General features: G+C 36.8%; 1 protein-coding gene across 5 annotated transcripts in view; it reads right to left on the bottom strand.

Moving 5' to 3' along the window:
* LOC132701789 (protein unc-13 homolog B) overlaps nucleotides 1-20,727 on the bottom strand; it is a 196,632-nt gene that overhangs the window by 118,543 nt on the left and 57,362 nt on the right. For all 5 annotated transcript variants that reach the window (XM_060669982.1, XM_060669981.1, XM_060669978.1 and 2 more), the window contains 3 exons: nucleotides 19,568-19,761; nucleotides 17,240-18,169; nucleotides 16,060-16,271 (listed from right to left, as the gene is read on the bottom strand). In XM_060669982.1, coding sequence (XP_060525965.1) covers nucleotides 16,060-16,271; nucleotides 17,240-18,169; nucleotides 19,568-19,761 — 1,336 coding nt within the window. The remainder of the gene's footprint in view (nucleotides 1-16,059; nucleotides 16,272-17,239; nucleotides 18,170-19,567; nucleotides 19,762-20,727) is intronic.

A 20,727-nucleotide genomic window follows, 5' to 3' on the forward strand; every position in this document is an offset into this window, starting at 1 on the left:
CATTAAAGACATTAAGCGTTCCATCACAAAATATACTTCACCACAATCTTGCTACCGTTGTCCTTCTTTACATTAAAAACATCACTGACCACATATCAAAAGTTCCCGTCAAATACAAAATTCCATTTGAGATGCCAGCAGTTTACAGCATTCCATGAACATGCGGCAAAGAATACATTGGGGAGACCGGACGAAAAATATCAACCAGGCTCAAAGAACATGAAAGAGCATTAGGACTAAGGCAAATAAATAAACTAAAATTCTTGCATGTAATAAAAAAAAATCCGAAAGTCTATAGAAATCTACAAAACAACCTAACAATCTTAACCCGGAGACGGTGTTTATGCCCCTCATTTAGCTCCACCCCCCTTAAATAATATATAAGTAGGTACAGATGAAAATGCGAGTCAGTTTCAGCCAAGCTCTGAAGAAATCAACAAGATGATTGGCGAAACGTTAGCCAGTTCGACTCAGCCACATCCGACGCGGAAGAAATCCAGAAGTTTTGGTTTGTAAAAAAAAAACAGTTATTTCTCAAGAATTGTTCAGGTAAAAACTGTAAAGTTCGATGGAACGTAACTTTGAATCCATAGGAATCATAGTTCCTTCCGGGGTTCCACAGAATCCTCATCTGGGGCCACTGCTTATCAATATTCATATCTAGGATATTGAAAATTGTTTTCAATACCATTTGCAGACGATCTGAAGTATTATTGCAAAGTTAATAACCCTAATGATTGCTTTGGACTTAAACTTCTTGAGTGTGTCAATGCTACTAAATGGGAAAGTCCTTGCAAATGCTCGGCTATTTTAAAAAATGTACGAAGGATTTTTTAGCCACTCCTGTTCTCACACTGCTTTAGTGTGCTTGTTCCTCACCTTGAGTTTGGTTCGTGTAAACGTTCTCCGTATTATAATCTCTATATATTTAAACCATGCATCAAATCCAGCACAAATTTGTAATTTGTAAAAAAATGCCGTACTTCAAAGAATTACCGACAGTTTGAAATCGGGTTTAACTGTCTTGGTCTCCAAACGTATCGGAAGCAATGTGATTTGAAGCTCTTTTACGATATTCTTCACTCCAGGAGTTCCTGTGCCGAGTTTCTCGCTAGAATTGGACCACATGTCCACATGTTCCCATGCTCCTTCTTTCTACATCTCCATCAACTACGAGAGCAATTCCTATAACTCCAGAGCAAGCAGATTGACAGACACCTTTTCTTCAAGTTACTATCCATTAATATCTGCATCCGTTTTTGTTAGTCTTTTAAACATTTTGTATTGGCTTTATTAGCCCGTTGATAAGTAAATAAATATAGAATAAATAAACGATGTTAAATTGTACTGTACAATATGTCGTTTTTAAGCTACAGGGCGTCAAAGTTTTAGGCTCATTTTTTATTATTCAGCATAACATTGTAAATAATTCTGCTTTCTAAAGAAAAATTGGTACCAAGGAAGTTTTTTGTCCTGAGAAATTGTAAGCTGTTCTTAATTTGGCTTTAACTCCTAGAAAGCAATACGTTCATAAGTTAAATCCCTTTCAAAGACTTTTTCGTATGATTCTGTATTATATTTTTTTAGAAAAGCTAATTCCTCAATCATTTTTAAGTGAAAAAGTTAAACTAACGTTTCTGAAATATTATAGTTTGAAATACCCGAATCGTGTATGAAGCTAGGAAAGAAAGAAAATATTATCAAGTAAGCTTAAAAGTTGTGTCATATCAAAAACATAAATCATAATCAAAAATAGATAATAGAATTTTGACGTGAAGATGAGTAATACCTACTAATCTACTCAATAATATTGATTACCTGCTAAGACATGTAAATGTAAGAAGAGCTAAAATACGAGCAAATTCACAGACACCCTCTATTTTGAAAATGAAGCTATTGAGACCTCACGTTTAAAGCAACTTTATGCTTTAAAAAATACGCCAGAAATCTCACTATAAAATATTGTTATTGTAAAATATTGTTAATTAAATGACACCCGTATACGCTAACAGCTCTGGACTTGAACAGCATTTCTGTTTTGTTTGTCATCCAAGAATACCATATTTTGCGTAATCATTGGCGTGCCGTTTCCAATCCAATTATAATAACCTTATTTTCGAAAAGAAAAAAGACGCATTCCGAACAAACGAAACTCGGCGAAAGTTATTTATTAATCGGTCGGAACGGGTTTACGGAGCGATCGCTCCCGGCAAGTTTATCTAACAAATAAACGGCAAACTTCTCGCGAGAGACAAATAACAAACTCGGCGGCTTTCTACCGGCGCGAAAACCTATTTTCGCGATTGTCGATCTCGAGTTATGTTCGATTCAAAACTGCAACAGTTTCGTTTTTAAAATCGATTTTGCGAATGGAACATATTTCTTCGACGTTTGCAAGATTAAAATTTACCACTATTCTGACGCGTCAGCGTTAAAAATGTAATAATGTATGATAATGCTCGATGCCTAGTGGTGGCTGCGAAGCTTCGTCCGCCATCTATCGGTCAATAGACTAAATGGCGAGGTCATTGCATTGCGTTTCGCTACTCGACCGCAGATGGCGCGCCACACGATACAAGAACCGCGTCGCGTGGGTTGCCTATACCACGGGACCCTGGAAATAACGGTATATCGAGCGCCCTTGCTTACCCGACAACGCTCGTACTTGACTTTCATCTCCAAATAAGCTTTCCTCTGTTTCAAAATCCTGGCCAGCCTCTGGGTCCTTTGAGCGGCGGTGAGGGGCCCGTCCTGCCACAGCTCGTCGTCCAATTGAAACTGCGGCGGAAATTCGAGATCTGGAGGGGGCGGCGAGTGCCTCGGCGTGACGGTAGATAGCGGCACCGTCTTGGCAATTATAGTCTCACTGCGCACGCTCCACTGACTGCTGCCGTATTTCTTCTGGTTCATGAGGTCACCAATGCTGCCGCGCATGCTCACCGTCGTAGCGCTGCTGAGCAGCGACCTCGACATGCACGGGCTGTGCGGCACCGACGCCGGACTCACGGAAAGCTTCTGGTTAGCGGTGGTGGACCTCACGAGGTCGGGTAAAGTTTCCGGTGGCGCTATCTTGTCTAAATCGGACATGCTCGAGCCGCGACGCGCGCCCAGCCTGTCTTCTTTTCGCGGCGCATTTTTGTTCTTTTTGCCCGACCTCAATATGGCCGATGTGGATTTGACGTGCACCAGACCGACCGATTTGATGGGGAACAACAGCATTTTGTCACGCCCGCGCGTATCTGTCATGTTAGAACGCGTTAAGTATGGCGGCGGGGGGCGGACGGTTCCTGGTCGAAAATTGGGGCGCCGGTTCGGTACGATCGCCGAGTTCAATGTTTAATTAATAAAACCACTCTATAATGAATGTCGTTACCAGTGTCGTACTTATAGAAAAATCTGCAATCGGCAATCGGCCTTATAATTTCGATTCTAGGAATTCTAAACAGATATGGAAAACTTTAAATATGTTTAAAATTTGTAAACCTAACTTAAAAAATAACAGCGATATTAATCATTATTTTACTTCTGTTTTTAGCATATTACCGCACCATACGTTACACATATTATTAATAGCACACCATTGGCAAAAAATAGCTGTCCCAGCAAGTTCTCAAACCGTCCAATCAGTATTCTTCCAACCTTATTTAAAGTTTATGATTATGTTATTAAGAGTAATCATATTGTCAATAACAGTCAATCTGAATTTCGTGAAGGTTGAGACTGCACTTATATCTTTAGATTGCTCTAAAGCATTTGATCGGCTTGACCATAAACTTATTTACGCCAAATTGAGATACTACGGATGTTTCGACTCGATTTTTTGAAACTACTTAGCTAACAGATATCACCCTTGAATTTCTTCCTGTTTCATCAGGTGTAATGTCTTTTTTGTCCTAAACCTAATATTGAACGAGTATCACAAATGTATTTATTAATTAACGGTGAATGTTTAAAAATTGTAGATTGTATTAAAAACCTTGGAGTTATATTTGCAATTAATACAATTGGGGTAAATGAAATTTGTAATAGAATATAGTATCTTTTCCTTTTTTAATGCCGATCTCTTTTGTATTTGACATGTTATTTTTATGTAATGTATTTGTAACACAATATGAAATAAAGTTTATTATAGTTATTAATTGAATCGATTGTTTAAAAATATAGCCTTTTGCGTACAAGTGATCAAACCCGGTCAAATTTTTGGCGCTAAATATTTTTTGAAACTCGTACTAGTACGGGAAATCGATTAAAAAATAGTTGGCCGTGATTTTACAAATGAAAATAATTTGTTTCGGTTCATTTTAGAATTTAATGCATAAAATATTAGCAAGCATTATAACAATGACATTTCTCTTTCTTATTGGATATGTAGGAGATAAAGTTATAGTTAATAACAAATAAACACCCTCACCACCATCTATCCGTCCATAAACGAATTAGTCGCCGACCAGAGCGCCTCATTGAAGTAAATACGTACGGTCCCGCTAGAGTGAGCCACCTGGTACCAACAAAAAGTAACAAGAGGGGGCAGGCAGTGGAAGATGAGAAGATGGCCGTTGGGAGCATTAATACGCGTGACATGTTAAATTACGTTTTGATATTGGCACCCACTTCATTTTGAATAGTAAATTGTTTAAGTTCGGTTTCGGGTTTAATTGCACTCATCGGATTAACAGTTGCTACAAAGACAAATAATAACAATTTGTTGTATTAATTCAAGAAAATGTTTGTGACTTGTTCAGAGTTGCCCCTTTTTGACGTTACTTTACAAACCGTGATCAAGCAAACATCTATGGTTCAAACACATAAAGATTATTTGTCATCTACGTACTGCTAATACCAGACATCTTAAATTCACTTTTGAATGCGTCTATAACGTTAATAGCTTTGTGAATTATTTCGATCACATTCCCAAAAATAATTTAAAACCATTGAAAAGTTTTATATCGAATGGATTCTCATTGTTTCATCTTTTTTATTTAATAATTAAAATAATAGTTTCTATTGAGTAATGAAACATAATCTACAACTGAACAAAAGCTTCTAAAGGTTCCCAAGAAGTGACTTCATGCCTGTTGAGACTCCTAAAAACTGAAAAGTATAAAACACAGTCATTGTATGTGCCACATGATTTTTATAATATAATTAAAAAACGTAGAAAAACAAGACAAGATGGTTTTATATCAACAAGTCTCTTGGAAGAAGCGGTTAACAAAAGATCCAAAAATACGAAAGGAGAAAAAATAAACCGACCGGATGCGATTTTTAAGGAATGAACCATATAAAATTTTATACAAAACAACCATGGACGAGAACGCAGAATTTAAAATTCTTGATTTATTGCCACGTCGGGGTAGACCTAAAAAATTTGGGAATATTGTGTTGCTATCATAATATAAAAGTATAAGAAGAATAACATCACTAAAACACCGATCACTTCTGCATATTGAGAATGTTAACTAATAACTTGTTACTAAATTTATTTCTGTTCTAAAAATATATTTAAAAAAATAATTTAAATATTTTTTCTTCTATTTTTAACGAACTTAAGCTCTTTCACTTTTTGTAACAAAACAAGTTTTTATTTTGAAAAACCTTTTAAGGTAAGCAAGGTCATATTATACACTTAATAGCGACTTTTTAATAGGACGTATAAAATTAAATCCCTTAAATTTAACATCGCAAGTCAACCATATATCTTACGTATATTTTTAATTTTGAAAAATCTCAAAACGCAAAAGTATTTCAAATTAAAGATAAATGGACTTAGGTCACTTTCAAAATGAATGGCTCATATAGCTCATATAGTTTTTTCCTGCCCTGAAGTTCAAAATATGCTTCGTAGAAAATAATGATTAAAGCTAAGTGACGTACCAAGAAGCTAAGCTATGTTTTTTAGGATTTCCTTGTTTTAATAAGAATAAATTGTATCTTAAAATCAATGGATACCACCTTTTTTTGTAAATGTTATTGTTTACAGAGTAATTAGTTTCTAATATGTACTGTAATGTAGAAGTAATTAACCTGTTGTCTCTTTGCTCGGCTATCTAATTTAGGCAAATAAACTAGTTCGTCATGATTACCAATCGTTAAACTCAGACGATATTTTTGACAATGGCATTCGACAGTTCAATTAGAAGATAGTACTAAATCGAGGCCCATTTTTGAATCATTTTCGACAAGCGGGACCCCGCACCCCTACGGCACTTTAAGCACTGCCCCCGACACGCACGGATCACCATAAAACATTAATCTGCGACGCACTGACAGATGCGGATATTATCGAACGTATTGCGATAGCGAAATCGCCGGGTAAACACAAATGTGTGAATTCTTAGCGTCTGCTCTTCGGTACGATTTGTTTTTTTTTGGAAATTAAACGTATTTTAGAACGAGGACGCTCGCATATATTTAGAAACGAATAATGCAAAACGCTTCCTATCCGATAACGCCGTTTATGTTTCGTATTGACCTAGATGCACGCGGGGCCCTCATATCAGACCAGCGACGTCCTTTGCCTTGACTCGCAGACGGCCTCGGGCGAACCTCGTCCCGCGAGAAATCAAAAATTAACGTCTATACTATCGAATTATCTCTCGGTATATTATTTTTCGAAGACGACGCTGCTACGAGCGCGAGGGCGCGTGCGCCCGCTTCCGAGCACTCCAAGCGTCTGCCTTAACCGAGTTTCCGATCGAATTACACGAGCAAATTACTCTGATTAGATATATCGTCTATATCTAAGCTAATTGGGATATTAACTTGGGTGATTTGAATGGTTGCCGCGTTTATTGTTTTGGTTAGTGCCCCCGTTTCAACGTTTATCCGTTTCTCTGCAACCAGTTATACACCCTTGTTCCGAGCTCTGCTCGTCCTAACCTAGTTGCTAGTAACGGTGAAGGTGGAACAGCCTATCTTCCTTTTTAACATACTAAAAGTCACCGGATATACCTTTGACCCAAAGGTCTCAAAAAAGGACAAAATCTTGTTATCTCCAAAACTATCACATACATCAAGAAATATCAATAGAGCAAAATTGAAGTTAAAAAAAATATATATTTCCAGTGTTTTACCTATAATCGTATTTTTGTGGGGTTTCCGTTTTTGACGAACTATAGTAGGCCTACATTTACTCACATTTAAAAAATAGTTTTGTTGTTATTTGTTTGTTTGAATGTTGTTGAGTTTTTACTTGAGATTGTTAGGACAAACAAACACTTAAAGCTCATTTGAAATTAGTCAAAAAAGGCAAAATTCCAGAATTTCCAGGTAAGTGATACAGTTATAATTAAACAGAAGCGCTTACAAACGTTGAAAAAAGCACGAGAAGAAATGATAGAAAGTTGATTTTATGGGAGAAGAAAACTGAGTTGACAGTTCACGTAAACTGCAGAAGCGTCAAATAATCCTTAGAGATATGTGAAGGAAGAGTCAACGGGTCTACATTTAAGGAGTTCCAAATCCGATTTCAGCTTTAAATCCGAACGTATTTTGTACAATGAGAAATGTCTTCATTACCGTGAAAATCTAGCTAATAAAACCAGCCTTGTCATAATGCTGGAAGTTAAAAATACCATCATAAAACACTGCGCAAGAAGAAAAGAGCCGCATAATATCTTAAATAAACCTGGTTGCAGCGGAAGCACGCTATCATCGAAGCTGTTATGCATCTTTCACAAATACTAAGACCGCGAAACGACTTGGTAAACAAGAAAATGCAGAGGGTGTAGGTGTTTCCAAAAAATTGTCAATATTAAAATGAGAATAAAAAGGAAATATGCCAATTTTCTCCAAACCATGATCTACGAAATATCCCCAAAAGAAAATTATGGAGCATTATAAAAAATTAGTTATCACCGATACTCCTGGATAGCCCACTGACTTGTGCCTTAAAGAAAATAATGAAGAAGTGGAAGAAACTAACCCCAAAATTGTTTTCATCGCCAACGCAATCCTGGATGTAGAAATTTGATCGATCTATTATCAGCATTGGGGTTTTCGGACACGTAGGAGAAGCTTTGAACGGATGAAACGTTCCAACAATTCGCGTTTGATAACGCGGATCACAATATAAAAACTCATGATGGATATTGGACATTTCATATTTCCTACGTATTTTTTGATGCCCTTTTGCTCTCTTCATATTTTTTGATATATGTGATAGTATTGGAGATTTTGTATAAAAGATGGCGGACCTTTTTTGAGGCCTTTTGGTCAAAATCCGGGGACTTTTAGTATGTTAAAAAGGAAGTATAGTAACACCTTTTCGAGTCCCAGCTTTATAAAAATTTGTTCCACCTAAACATTTATTTTTACTCTACTAATAAATCTCGGTCGTTGTTAAAGTGAAGCGGAATTAAAGAAAGAAAAATTGTTGAGAGCTATCCGAAATACTTTTCGATTATTCTGCGTTAGGCGCATTCCCAAATATCACTCGATGCTAAATTGAACTAATCAAAACGCAAAACAGAAGCTTCCACAGAAAAATGAGTTTTATGATTTTATAGGAGTGAGGAGATAAAGTCTGTCGCGCCGCCTTTTTTGACCCGTTTGATACGAGGGTTACCTTTTATATTTCGAGATTTGGAATAAAAAACTATAAGCTACCAACAATTCACCCTTATGATCAATACACTTTTGCATTCGATAAAACCAATCATCAAAGCACTTCTTACACATCGAGTGGGGCACCTGCAAAACATGCTTTTTAAACGCATCAATCGCTTCTTCTGGTGTCAAAAATCGTTGCCCGTGTAATTTATTCTTAATGTATGGGAATAAAAAGAAGTCATTAGGTGCTAAATCAGGACTATATGGCTCATCAAATCAACGTTTTTGATGCTCAAAAAGTTCTTTGTTTGCATTTCATTGTCGTCGTGGAGAGTGATTTGTCTTCGGCGGTTGGTTTTTTTAATTTCTGGTAAAAAAAATGGTTATGTACCATTCAGAACTGACGGTTTTACTTTTTACCAAGGAAACCACCAACGTGGCCAGTGTTCTTGGTTCGAGGTGCTTCGCGCACGAACATCTTTTGTGGGCTTTGTCTCATTCTGAAAGTCCCACACAGTCGACTGCTGCTTACTTTCAGATTCATATGCATAGATTCATCAAAATAAATAAGAACTAAAATTTCAGATTTTCACGAAATTATATATTATGACATGACTATTGTTTCGACAACACCGTTTCTTTATCAAATGTAATATTTATAAAGTATCTGCTACTATATATACCGAAAAATGAGAGAGGTATTAACAGAGAGGAGATTAACAAAATGAGACATTCAAATGTATTGCTCAACGATCAATTAGATTTAAATACCTCTCCTTTATTGAACTTAAATTCTCATAACAACATTAATTAAGATTTTATGGTCATTTTTCGGTATATATAGTATATTACATTTGATAAAGACACGGTGTTGTCGAAACAATTGTCATGTCATATAATTTCGTGAAAATCTGAACTTTTAGTTCTTATTTATTTCGTTAAATGAATTTTCATCAAGTAAAAGCCACCTGAGTTCAAGCATAGATTCATGATTCATCACGTGTCACGATATCATAGACGCACCGCGATCGTATTTTTTTAGCATTTCCTTCGACCAATCAACACGAGCCTTTTTTTGAGCTGATGTCAAATTGTGTGGAATCCAACGCGAACAAATTTTACAAAATTGTATGCTGGTCCCACTGTTAACCAAAGATACGTCAATCGCATGGTCTCATGATAATCCTGCAAAATCAGTTTTCTGCACTGCGTCAATGTTTTCTTGGGCAACCACCGATTTTGGACGACCTTCACGAAATTCATCCTTTAACTCCAAAACTCGAATTAAATTCATCGATGCATTGTTATTGGGTTAGTCCACGTTTAAAGTTGTAAAAAATAATTGGACGAAAACCGTCACAATTTATTTAATTTATCACAAAAAACGCAAACGACACTCTTTCGCCAAAACCTAACTGAGTAAACCTAACCTCAAAATGTCAAACTTCCCTATAAAAACGTTAGTCGCCAGATGGCAGGGCTAGTTTAAGAAAGCCGAGAAATACAAAAGGCAGCCCTCGTATATTGCGATGAAATTTGGGATGGTATCATATGAGACAATTTTCAATTTCTTTTGTTAATTTTTTTAAAGGAATAGTGGAAAGTTCTTTTTCATTTTAAATCATTTTAACCTTATTTTAGATAAACATTTGCTTTTTATTTCTGCTTTTCTCAATTTTTATTTTTATTTATTTATTTTTTTTATTACGTAGTTTAATTACCAATTCATTTTAAGTAGTTTTGTGTATATACTTGTTACCGTTAACATTTTGTTTTCTCTAAACTCGTGCCTGATGGGAAAGGCAAATCAACTAACAATCGAATCAGTCGCTTTTAAGCTACTAAAATCTGATTTTTCTGATGGGTCCCACTAGCTAAGATCTGGGTATGATATTTTTTTAATAATTTGGTTCCCATAATATTGGAATTATATTAAAATTAAAATCAACGAAAACGGCTGCCTATTTCCAATGTCAAACGCTTAGGAATTTTTCGGAATTTCTCAAATAACTGATACTAAACTTGTTTCTTATCCAAGTTTATAAACTAGGCTCACAGAAACCTTTGGACGAAGACAAATAACAGTGAGGACGCAAAGTCAGTTGCTCCCCATATATTTTGATGGAAATTGGGCTACATCAAGTATCAGAATAACAAAATGACTCCGAATTCTCTGAGTGAATTTAGACAACATATCATCGAATTATGTTAGGGATTGTTAGGGAAGAATTCTCAAACTGGGTATTTTGTCTGTCAAGAGGCCCAAGATGGGTAATTTCGTCATTTTTTTATTTCTGCTTTTCTCAATTTTAACTAGTTTAGCAGTTTTTACTTAACCAAAATTAATGCAATTTGTAAGCCGTCATTGGAAATGTCATTTCCAGAGGAAAAAATAGGGGATTGTCTCATATAATAATAAGAATCGCAACGCAATATACCAAACGGTTCAGATGTTAGTGGCGGAGCGATGGGGTTAATGTCCTCACTGAAGAAGTAGCAGTGGATTCGTTATCAAAAAAGAGAAGATTTTTCTTTTACAAATTTTTTCTGTGAGTTAAATTGAATAACTGAACGTCTTTAATTAAAATTACGGTACATTTAAACAATATCGAACAAAAAATATAACAAAGTATTAAATAAAAAGTAAAGAAATTATCTGCTGATAAAAAGGCGAATTTTCAACTTTTTCAGCTATGTTTTCACTTTGCCTTGACACGGATAACTCTCGCGCTCATTCCAAAACGAATTTCGAATGAACGTATATGTTCCAAACTTCTTAACTTTGAAGGCATATTGACAAAAAATACCAGGTAACTCAAAAAAGCGGGAACACTCTATAACTTTTAAAGGGCTTGAGATAGCGATTTCAGATTTGGATGGGTTAATAAAGGCTGACTGTCTGATTTTTTGAAAATATGTAGTAAATGGTTTAAATGACACAACCTATATTTTTTTTGCATTCTTGGATTCAGATTGAAGTAAGATAGGACGGTTTTTCTCTTTTTTTTTATTTACTTAATTATTGCAACATTTTGACACCAAAACTTTCAAAATCCGTTAAAAAATAAGCTCGCAGGAAGGAAAACACCAAATAAGTAAATACATTTTTATAAAAACAAAATATTACTTAGGTGGCTATGCTTCTATTCATGATCAAGTCGGCATGATTGAAAAATTCTGACAGTTTGTATATCTTTATTTGATTATCGATTTTGTCGTGTTATCAATTTACAAATGAAGAAAAAGTGAAAAAATGGAAATCAATGTTGTGGAATATGTCAACGTGAATCCAGCTGCGTCGCTAAGAGAAGTGGCATTAGAATTAGACATCTCCAGAGAATCTGTGAGGAGAATTTAAAAAAAAAACACGGCTAACCTTCATCAATATCTTTATGAAGCTGAATTGTAAATAGACTTCGATGTTGTTAGATAAACATGACGAGAATAATAATTTTGTCAACTTAATTTTGTTCACTGCTATGCTTAACCGACAGAACAACATATACTTTTAAATAACCAAAGGATTATTCGTCCCGGACAGTTTCAAGAATGGTTCGGAATCAGTGTTTGGGCAGGAGTGATCCGAAGGCAAATTATTGCATCTGTTTTTTTTTTCATGGTGCCTTAACTGGTGCACGGAATTTAAAATTCCTAAGAAACGAAATTGAATACTCGTTAGATGATTTACCTCTTGCCGTTACATTAAATATGTATTTTCAGCAGGATGTCGAGCATCTCCGTAATTTTAGACATGTCACTGAACACCTACGCGATTTTTGTGGGGATCGACTACTCTCAACACACGGTCCAGTCAATTGGCCCCCGCGGTCACCGGACTTTACACCGTTAGATTTGTTTGTTTGGAGGTACGTGAAAGACCGTGTTTATGTAACTCCAGTGTTCGACCTACAAGAATTACAGCGGAGAATGTGCGCTGCATTTGATAATATAACTTCAGAAATGTTAGGAAGGGTTACAGAGCCAAGGAGTGTCGTATACAAGAAGGAGGACGTTTTGAAAGCATTCTATGTAAGTTTCATCTTAAAATAAATTGGTTATTAAGTAAATCTTATTTAATTCAAATAAATACAACATTCCAGTTTCGAAATAAATGAATGTGATGTTATATGTCAATGTAAAACTTGTCTTACAGTAACACACGTTGATATATAACTCTCAAATCGATTCTAACTGCATTGGTGAGGTTTTATTTTCTAACAGATTTTCAAAATATTATGTTGAATTATCCCAAAAAGTGACAGGTTTCAAATGAAAAATTTCACTTCTCTTGTTCCTCTTAGTTTCCGGTAAAAAGTGCATGTAGCTTATGACGTACGTATACATAGAATACTTACGTTAATTTTTGACTGTATCCCCGTATTACTTTCAACAAAAAATTCTAATCGTTGAATTTCAGAAGAAACTCTTCCTTGAATTTGATTTATTTTTTTTAAATACTAATCTGTTTTTTGCACTTCATGAGCTTGTCGAGAGTTTTTTTGCATTTTTAATATTACCGATTTGACAATTAAAAATGAATAGAAGCAAAGCCACGTACGTAATATTTTCTTTTTACAAAAATGTATTTACTTGTCTGTTTTTTTCCTTCCTGCGAGCTTATTTTTTAACGGATTTTGAAAATTTTGGTGTTAAAATGTTGCAAAAAAAGTACCGGTTTTAAAAAGCTTTTGACACACTAGGGTGCTATTTGAAAAAACTAGGTTATCTTAAAAAATTAATGCTATTTGCCATTAGACAAGAAAAGTTTGATTGATAATTTTTACCATGACTCTGTAATAGTGTTTACGATGGTCACTCTTAGACACAACTTTCAAAAATTAATTAAAAATTTAAAAAAACAAAAAAAAAAGAGAAAGACCGACCGAAAGAATGATCTCTTGAATCCAAAAATGCAAAAAAATATAGAGTGTCATTTAAAATTCGAAAATTACTGTCGTTTCCGGTCAAACCGGCAGTGCAACCATTGACTAAATATTGTCAAAAAATTAGACATTCAGCCTATACTAACCCTTTCAAATTTCAAACCGCTATCTCAAGCCGTTTTAAAGTTGTACAATGTTCCCTCTTATATGTACGTATATAAAATTTAAAAAAATAACTCTTTTAATTTTATTAATTTAATTAAGAACGGTGCAACTGACAACGGAAAAGCAAGATGATCTCCTGTATCTAAGAATGCAAAAAAATATAGGTTGTGCCATTGAAAATTCGAAAGTTACTGCCGTTTCCGCTCAAACCGCATGCTGTCAAAAAATTTCAAACCGGTATATAAAATTAAAAAAATTAACTCTTTTAACGTGCGACATCTAGAACCGCTAACACATTTTTTTTCTGCAAGAGTAAAGAAGTTTAGAACGTACGCTAATGTCAAGTTTTTTCTTAAAATGTAAGGAGGGTAAAAATTTAACGACGACGAAAAACGCACGACACCACGCACCGTGTACCAACGACGTTTCAGAAAAATTCTTTTTATTTATCAGTGCCCGCAAAATTTTCGCGGCGAGATAAACCGGCGGCACGGACTCGACCACCACAACTACCGATTGGTTTTAATAATAAACACCTATATCGATGTGTGTGTATATGTGTAAGTGTGTGTGTATACGTGTGTGTGTGAGTGTCACGATTAAACGTCCGGAGGACTAAATCATCGACGTACGGATTTGTGACTACAAAGGCCACTTTCGCGCGCCAAGCGCTACACTTCGTTTAACCGCCGCCTCCGCCCCCGCCCCCCACGACTTCGACCGTCCCGACCCTTCGGTGCAATTCAAGCTTAGCCAGCCGTGTGAGCATCTACGCTCGGAACCCGACCAAGGTGCGCGTCTTTAGCATATTTAGCAATATATCCCTAGAATGACGTTAATGCGACGTCGATCGTTGGCCTATAATTACGTCGAGTTAACGTCTACAGGAGGAAAATAAGATATGGCTCACGTTTAGTACAAAACGTTATGGCGTAACGTAAAAATGACGTCCAAATTTGCATGGAAGCATTGAGAACGTAGAGTGGCTTTAAAAAAAATTGTCGACAAATATGACATATGTCAACGAATAAGGCATATGGTGGGAATTGAGACGTCAGTTATAGTACGGTATCACCAGAGCACTGTTAATACCCATCCTCACTAAATATTTTCGATCTATTCCCGAAACTTCGCTCTTAAACTGTCGTTTGGCCACGAGAATGAGAACCAATTTTCATAACAATTTTGGCGTGGTTAAATACTTTCTATGGGAAACGACGCGACGGTCGCTGACCCCTGTTGAATGGGCCTCGAACCCCCAGTGTTAATAATATTAATCGGAGAGGTCTATAGCCAGTGGACACCGTCGTCTGCGGCAGACTCACATTCAAAACTATGGGGGTGCCTAGACGGCTCTGCGGGGCGACCCCATCTAATAACCACACGCGGATAAAAAGCCCTCCTCCCAAATACTCCCGACCCAATAAATATACGAGTTAGTGGTCTAAATAACCTCCTAAATATGTCGATAAATGAATTGGGACAACTCCCATATTGAACAGTTAGTGACAAAGTTACGATCCTTAATATATTTATTCCGGCAATTTACTAAAATATCTGACAATCAATTATTTCTTTCTACTTATTTTTCACCGGTACAACCACTTATACCTTATGGAACAATTGGTTGAGGCGCTGTCCATCACACAACATCTTCAGCCCCTTTACGTAATACAAAAGAGACTTTTGAGAATTATATTTATGTTAAATCTGCGATATCCATCTGACTTAATTCTTACTCAATTTGAAATACTTCACATAAAAAACGTATATTATTAATCATCCCTCTTGTTCTTAATAAAAAATCACTTACTGGTTAATTGAAAAACCCACCACTGGAACTGAAAAGTTGTATAACATTAAAATCATTAAAAAAAAATTAACTAAGTAGCATATTGAAACCAAATTGTAACTTAAGTTTCTAAGTGGGTATAAGTCAAATTCAAAAAGTCGTTAATGTATTGTAACTACATAAAACCGTTTCTTTTTTTTTGTAGAATTTTTTTTTTCATATTATATAATAGATGGGAAACAGTTAAATTATTCTGCGTTATTTTCAAAGATGTCTATCAAGTTTTGAACTTAGTATACCTTGAACATAAGTGTTTTTGGTATTAATATGTATTTAATGTTTACATTACAATAAGTTGTTAAATTGTGTATATATTTTTATTGATTTAAATAAATATTATTATTGTTTTAATTAAGAAAATTGGAATTTGTAGCCATGTATGTCAAACAGTAATTATGTCAATTTTTCAAAGAAACTTCCACAGGCTACTGCAATACTTTTTATAAAACGTCTGAAGTCCTGCAACTGTTTCAGTCGAGCCCTGAAAACGCCACCAGAAGTTTTGGTTAGTTTGGGTTAGTTACACCAAAGCATAATTGACTATTGGTCATTTTTCCGGACGTTCCTAATCGGATGTGTTAACCGAGAAAAAAAGAAAACGACACTTACGTTTAGCTGCATGATGATCTTGTTGTAGGCCCACAACCACCTCTGCTGCGCGGTCACCTGAGGTCGCTGCTCCTTCTCCTCCTCTTCGGCCAAGTAATGGGGCTCCTCCTTCACCTGGGGTAGGTCGTCGCCCACGTGGTTCTCCTCGGGGATTTCGTTGCGGTACTCCTGAGGAACGGGCGAGTGCCGCAGAGATCCGTGCCTCTGGACACCTGAAAGGGCCGCCAGTGTTGTATTGGAAACTGTTTTTGGAGATTTCTCATTAAATAAAGCTTTTTTTCTATTGACTATAGAGCAAGGCCCATTTTTAGAGTGTAACTAAGAAAATTCTAATGCATGTTTTATATTTCGGTAAATAAAGTTTGTAACTAATAAAAACATTACATCTTGCAATAACGAAATAGTTTGTGTGTGTCCTGTGTAAAAGTTCAGGTCGTCTCTGTGAAGCCGGGTCCAGACGGGTAACCGAACCTTCTGACGTAACATCGTTGCGAACCAAGGAAATGTTCGGCTCGCTTGTATTCGAATTTCTATACACTCGAAACGAGATAGCCGATTAGTCCAAATCGTATCGGAGCGTTCGTGGCTCGTTCGGGGCATCGCGGGAGGGAGGCCGGCAGAAAGAATGTTCCTCTATATAGAATAACATGATTTGTTTACATTACAATGTGTTTAAAATACATCTATTTGATAATATTTACAGTGACGCAGTTTAAAAGATTCAGTTGCATTTTAATTAATCAAAGAGCCAACATAAATGTGTTTGTTTAAAGGTTCTCATTTATTTTAAATAAATTATTGCGGTCAGAGTAAAATTGTACCTTTTACTATGAAAATCACGGTCCTAAGTGGCTCTTCAATGGTCTAATTCAATATCTGGGACAACGTCAGATTTTTTTGAGATTGCGAAATAAATATAACGAATTATTTGGGGTGATACATTGAACATGGTTTTTTGGGACTTCCCTTACAATATTTCCTTGCTTAATTTCCTGGAATTTCCACAGAAACAAGTTTTTTAAATTAGGTAAATAAGGAACTGGTCCACTGTAATATTCGCAAATCCGAATCCAAATCTAACTTCAGCCACATCCGTCTGGACCCGGCTCAAGACGTCAATAAAATGTCGCGATTGCCACAAAGCGCCACCTATGCGCCGGTAGCGAAAGCTCCTGCTCACCGGACGGTTCGACCATCGACGGCTTCCTGGAGAACGCTTCGTCGTAGCTCTGATAAGCATCCGCGGACGCCTTCCTCGACGCTGTCGGCGTTGTAAACGACGTCTCCGACGTCCGACGGTTTTCCGAGCCCTTCCGCTGCAGCGACGGGTGATAGGGGTCGACTACCGTAATCTGAGACGATCCCCTCCTCAAACTACCCTCCTCGTCGGCGTAGCCGTTCACTTGTATCACGGACGCGGGAGAGTCTCGCTGCTGGAGTGTGTGAAGTTCCGGGATGTCGGCGATCGCCTCGTCTTCCTCCATGTAGCTCTCGATCGACTCTTGAGCTTCTAGGTACGGTTCCTCGTCGTACTCGCTAAACTGCTCGACTAGCGGTCCTCTGCCGGGGATTGCAGCTTTCGTAGGGTACTCGAAGGAGTCGTAGGGCTGCAGGTCCACGGATGGGTCCCGGTGCACGAGCGTCCCCTTGTTGCTGTTCCTGAACGTGTTGTGATTGTGCACCTGGGCGACCGTAACACAAGGCAACACTTCCGGTACCGCATTCGGTTGACGATCGGCAATTTCCGGTACTTCTTCGCGGTTCGCGGACGTCGTCTTGTTCTGGTACGCGACCGAACTACTCGCGGACGACACCACCGTCTCGAACGAGGAGTCTTTGAGGTCGTCGTCACGGCTCTCGAGACTGTCGGTGTTCTGGGGCGGGGCGGTATCAATGGCGGCTGGTTTATCGAAGTACCCGACATCGCGGTACGCGTCCAGCGAGCTAAAGTACGCGAAAACGTTATTGTCACTAGTTCTCTCCGCGACACTTTGCGGCAGCATCGTCGTCATCGGCACTGGCGTGAGATTGTCTTCTTCCGGCAGGTTGTCCTCTACGCTCCGGTACGCGTAATTGTAGTCCTCGTTATAGTCCCTGGCGCTCATCGCTCCTAAGGACAGTTTTAAGGATTACTTAATTTGTTGATTATAAATTTTGATTAATTAATTAAGTTTCAATGTTTAAAGTACAGAATGAAAATTGTACCACTTTGGGAAACTCTTTGGAACAAGATTGTTTTCGAAAAATCGTCGGTCGGCTTCGCTTGTCGTAGAGAAACGCATCGTTTTTCTGTCGTGCTTCTGCGGACCACTATCGAACTTTCGCAAAATCGATGTAATTTTATTGCGCATATACCACGTATCTTTAACGGTTTTTCATTTTTACCCAATAATTTACCCACAAAAACGGAAATTTTTAATATCTTTAAGATTTTTTTGCCTATAATGGACACACCCTGTATATAATTCAACAATGTTCGAAATAGTGGTTATAGCCCTGGATCTCCCACATTTCCTGGTATATGATTTTTTCCAATAGAGTAAGTGGTTTTCAAGAAAATACTGAAACCATGCAGTACGTGGTAATACTAAATGACGTCATCGCGTCTAGAATGAGGATTTGGATTTGGATTTTTTCAAATATCTCGAACAGCGTATGTGATAGACGAAAACCGTAAACACAAAAATTGTAGCCCTTGATGCGGCCTATAATACCTTTTAAACCGATTAGTAATATATTCCACAAATTTTGATTTACCGCCAATAATTTTCTCTGGAAAAGAACCATTTTCGAGGTCTTTTATATTTTTGTCAATAATTGAAAACCCTGTAAATAATTGAAAAAATGCTTAGAATTAAATTTATAGTATCGGATATTCCGCGTCCTTTGGTTCAAGAATTTTGTCGATCGAGTTAATAGTTTTTGAGGAAATATTTTTTTTTCTGGACGACAAAATAAAAAAAAACATCAAAAATTAAAAAAAAACTTGGTCAAATTTGGTTGCACCCAATTTCTACTGTTTAAATACGGAAACGGACCTTTATTTCGCTGCTAAATTTAAAGTTGATAGCTGCAAATTTAGAACACTTAACACATTTCTTATATAGAACGGATTATCGAGAACACCCTGTACTATACGTGAAACCCTTAAATACAAAAGTTTTATTCTTTCAGTTATAACCAATTTTTTAAATTACGGCACACGCTGTACATTTTTCAAAAATTGTCTTAAATAAAAGTTTGTATCTTTTGCGCATTTTTCGTTCAATTTAATTTTACCCCTGTTTATGAAATCATTTTAAATAAAAATAAAAAAATCCAAAATTTTGTGAACCTAACTAAAATTAGCAAGACCACAAATACAGAGCTTCGATTCAAACGAGCTACGATATTCGCCTGCTGTTAGATGTAGTAATAAATAGTGCCAACTTTCTTCTATTTTTCGATTAACCTATTTCAATTTTTAATTTTTAACGCCAGCGATGGATGAGACCCGAAAGTTACTGACCTGCTCTTATGTAATAATTATCATAATCAGTCTGTTCCTCGTACTCTGCCGAGCTGGTCCTCTTCATCCTATTGTTTCTCCTAAATTTGGCACTGCGGTGATTGGGATTGGGCTTGGGCAGTTGCCGCCCGGGCGTCGTCGGCAAGCTGTTGAAGGTTTTGTTCGCCACAGGCTGAAGCTTCGCCAAAATCTTGCTGCAACACACATTTGAATATGTCTTGAATTTTTTGCACGATTTGGCTTTTGATAGGGGCTCAAACAACTACTCTGTGGTACACAACAACCCCAGAACCTTAGCCTGAGCAGTTGGAGTCATTTCCGGCTGGCATCACATGGCGAGAACCAACTAGTAAGCGCTTGATCACGTAGGCAACTTATTAATTTAGTCTTCATTTTATATTCTTAGAAATAATTCGATAACTAGCGATCAAGGTTGTACTTGGAGCAATTTCTGCTAGCTCCAAGTTGCTAGAATCATTAAAAAGCAATCAGTAAGCCTTATCTCATCACTAGCGCCTAAAGATTTATCTTGAGTCTTTTATGATAACATCAAATGGCTAGATCTTTTAAAAACCAATCAATAATCGTTTGAACACAAAATTAACTAATTCATTTAAGAATTCAGTATAGCATTTTTTTTTTCAGAAATAAATACCGGCGATTCAAGATCAATCAGCACCAATTTAACTACGGAACTAGCTTATTAATTTATATTTATTAATTAGACTGAGGTGGCTTTTGCTTGATGGAAATCCGTTTAACCTAATTAAATTATAACGAAATATTTTCAGATTTTCACAGTTGTTTCGGCAACACCGTGCCTTTATCATATATAAAATATTACAATATTCCGACACTTAATCTCGATAGCTTCTAAGAAATTTAGTTTTTTGATATTTGATTGATAATGTGAAATATCAAAATTTTCGTCAAAGTTGTGCATTTATGAATTTAAACGAATGGCATAATTAGAATCTGAACTTTCTTTTATACGCCCTTTTTGCTCCGGAAATAAGGCAGGCGCGGCTTATGATGGAGGAGACCCCGTATCATCTGCTCACCCAGTGCCCTGCTTTGACATGGGCAGGATTTGGAGTCTTCGGAGCGGCCCTGATCGATACGAACTCAGTGCTATTGGGTTAAAGGAGTTGCTGACCTTC

The sequence above is a fragment of the Cylas formicarius genome, unplaced genomic scaffold (assembly GCF_029955315.1).
Source record: "Cylas formicarius isolate icCylForm1 unplaced genomic scaffold, icCylForm1.1 PGA_scaffold_5__7_contigs__length_24384050, whole genome shotgun sequence".
In the NCBI taxonomy this organism is placed as follows: domain Eukaryota; kingdom Metazoa; phylum Arthropoda; class Insecta; order Coleoptera; family Brentidae; genus Cylas; species Cylas formicarius.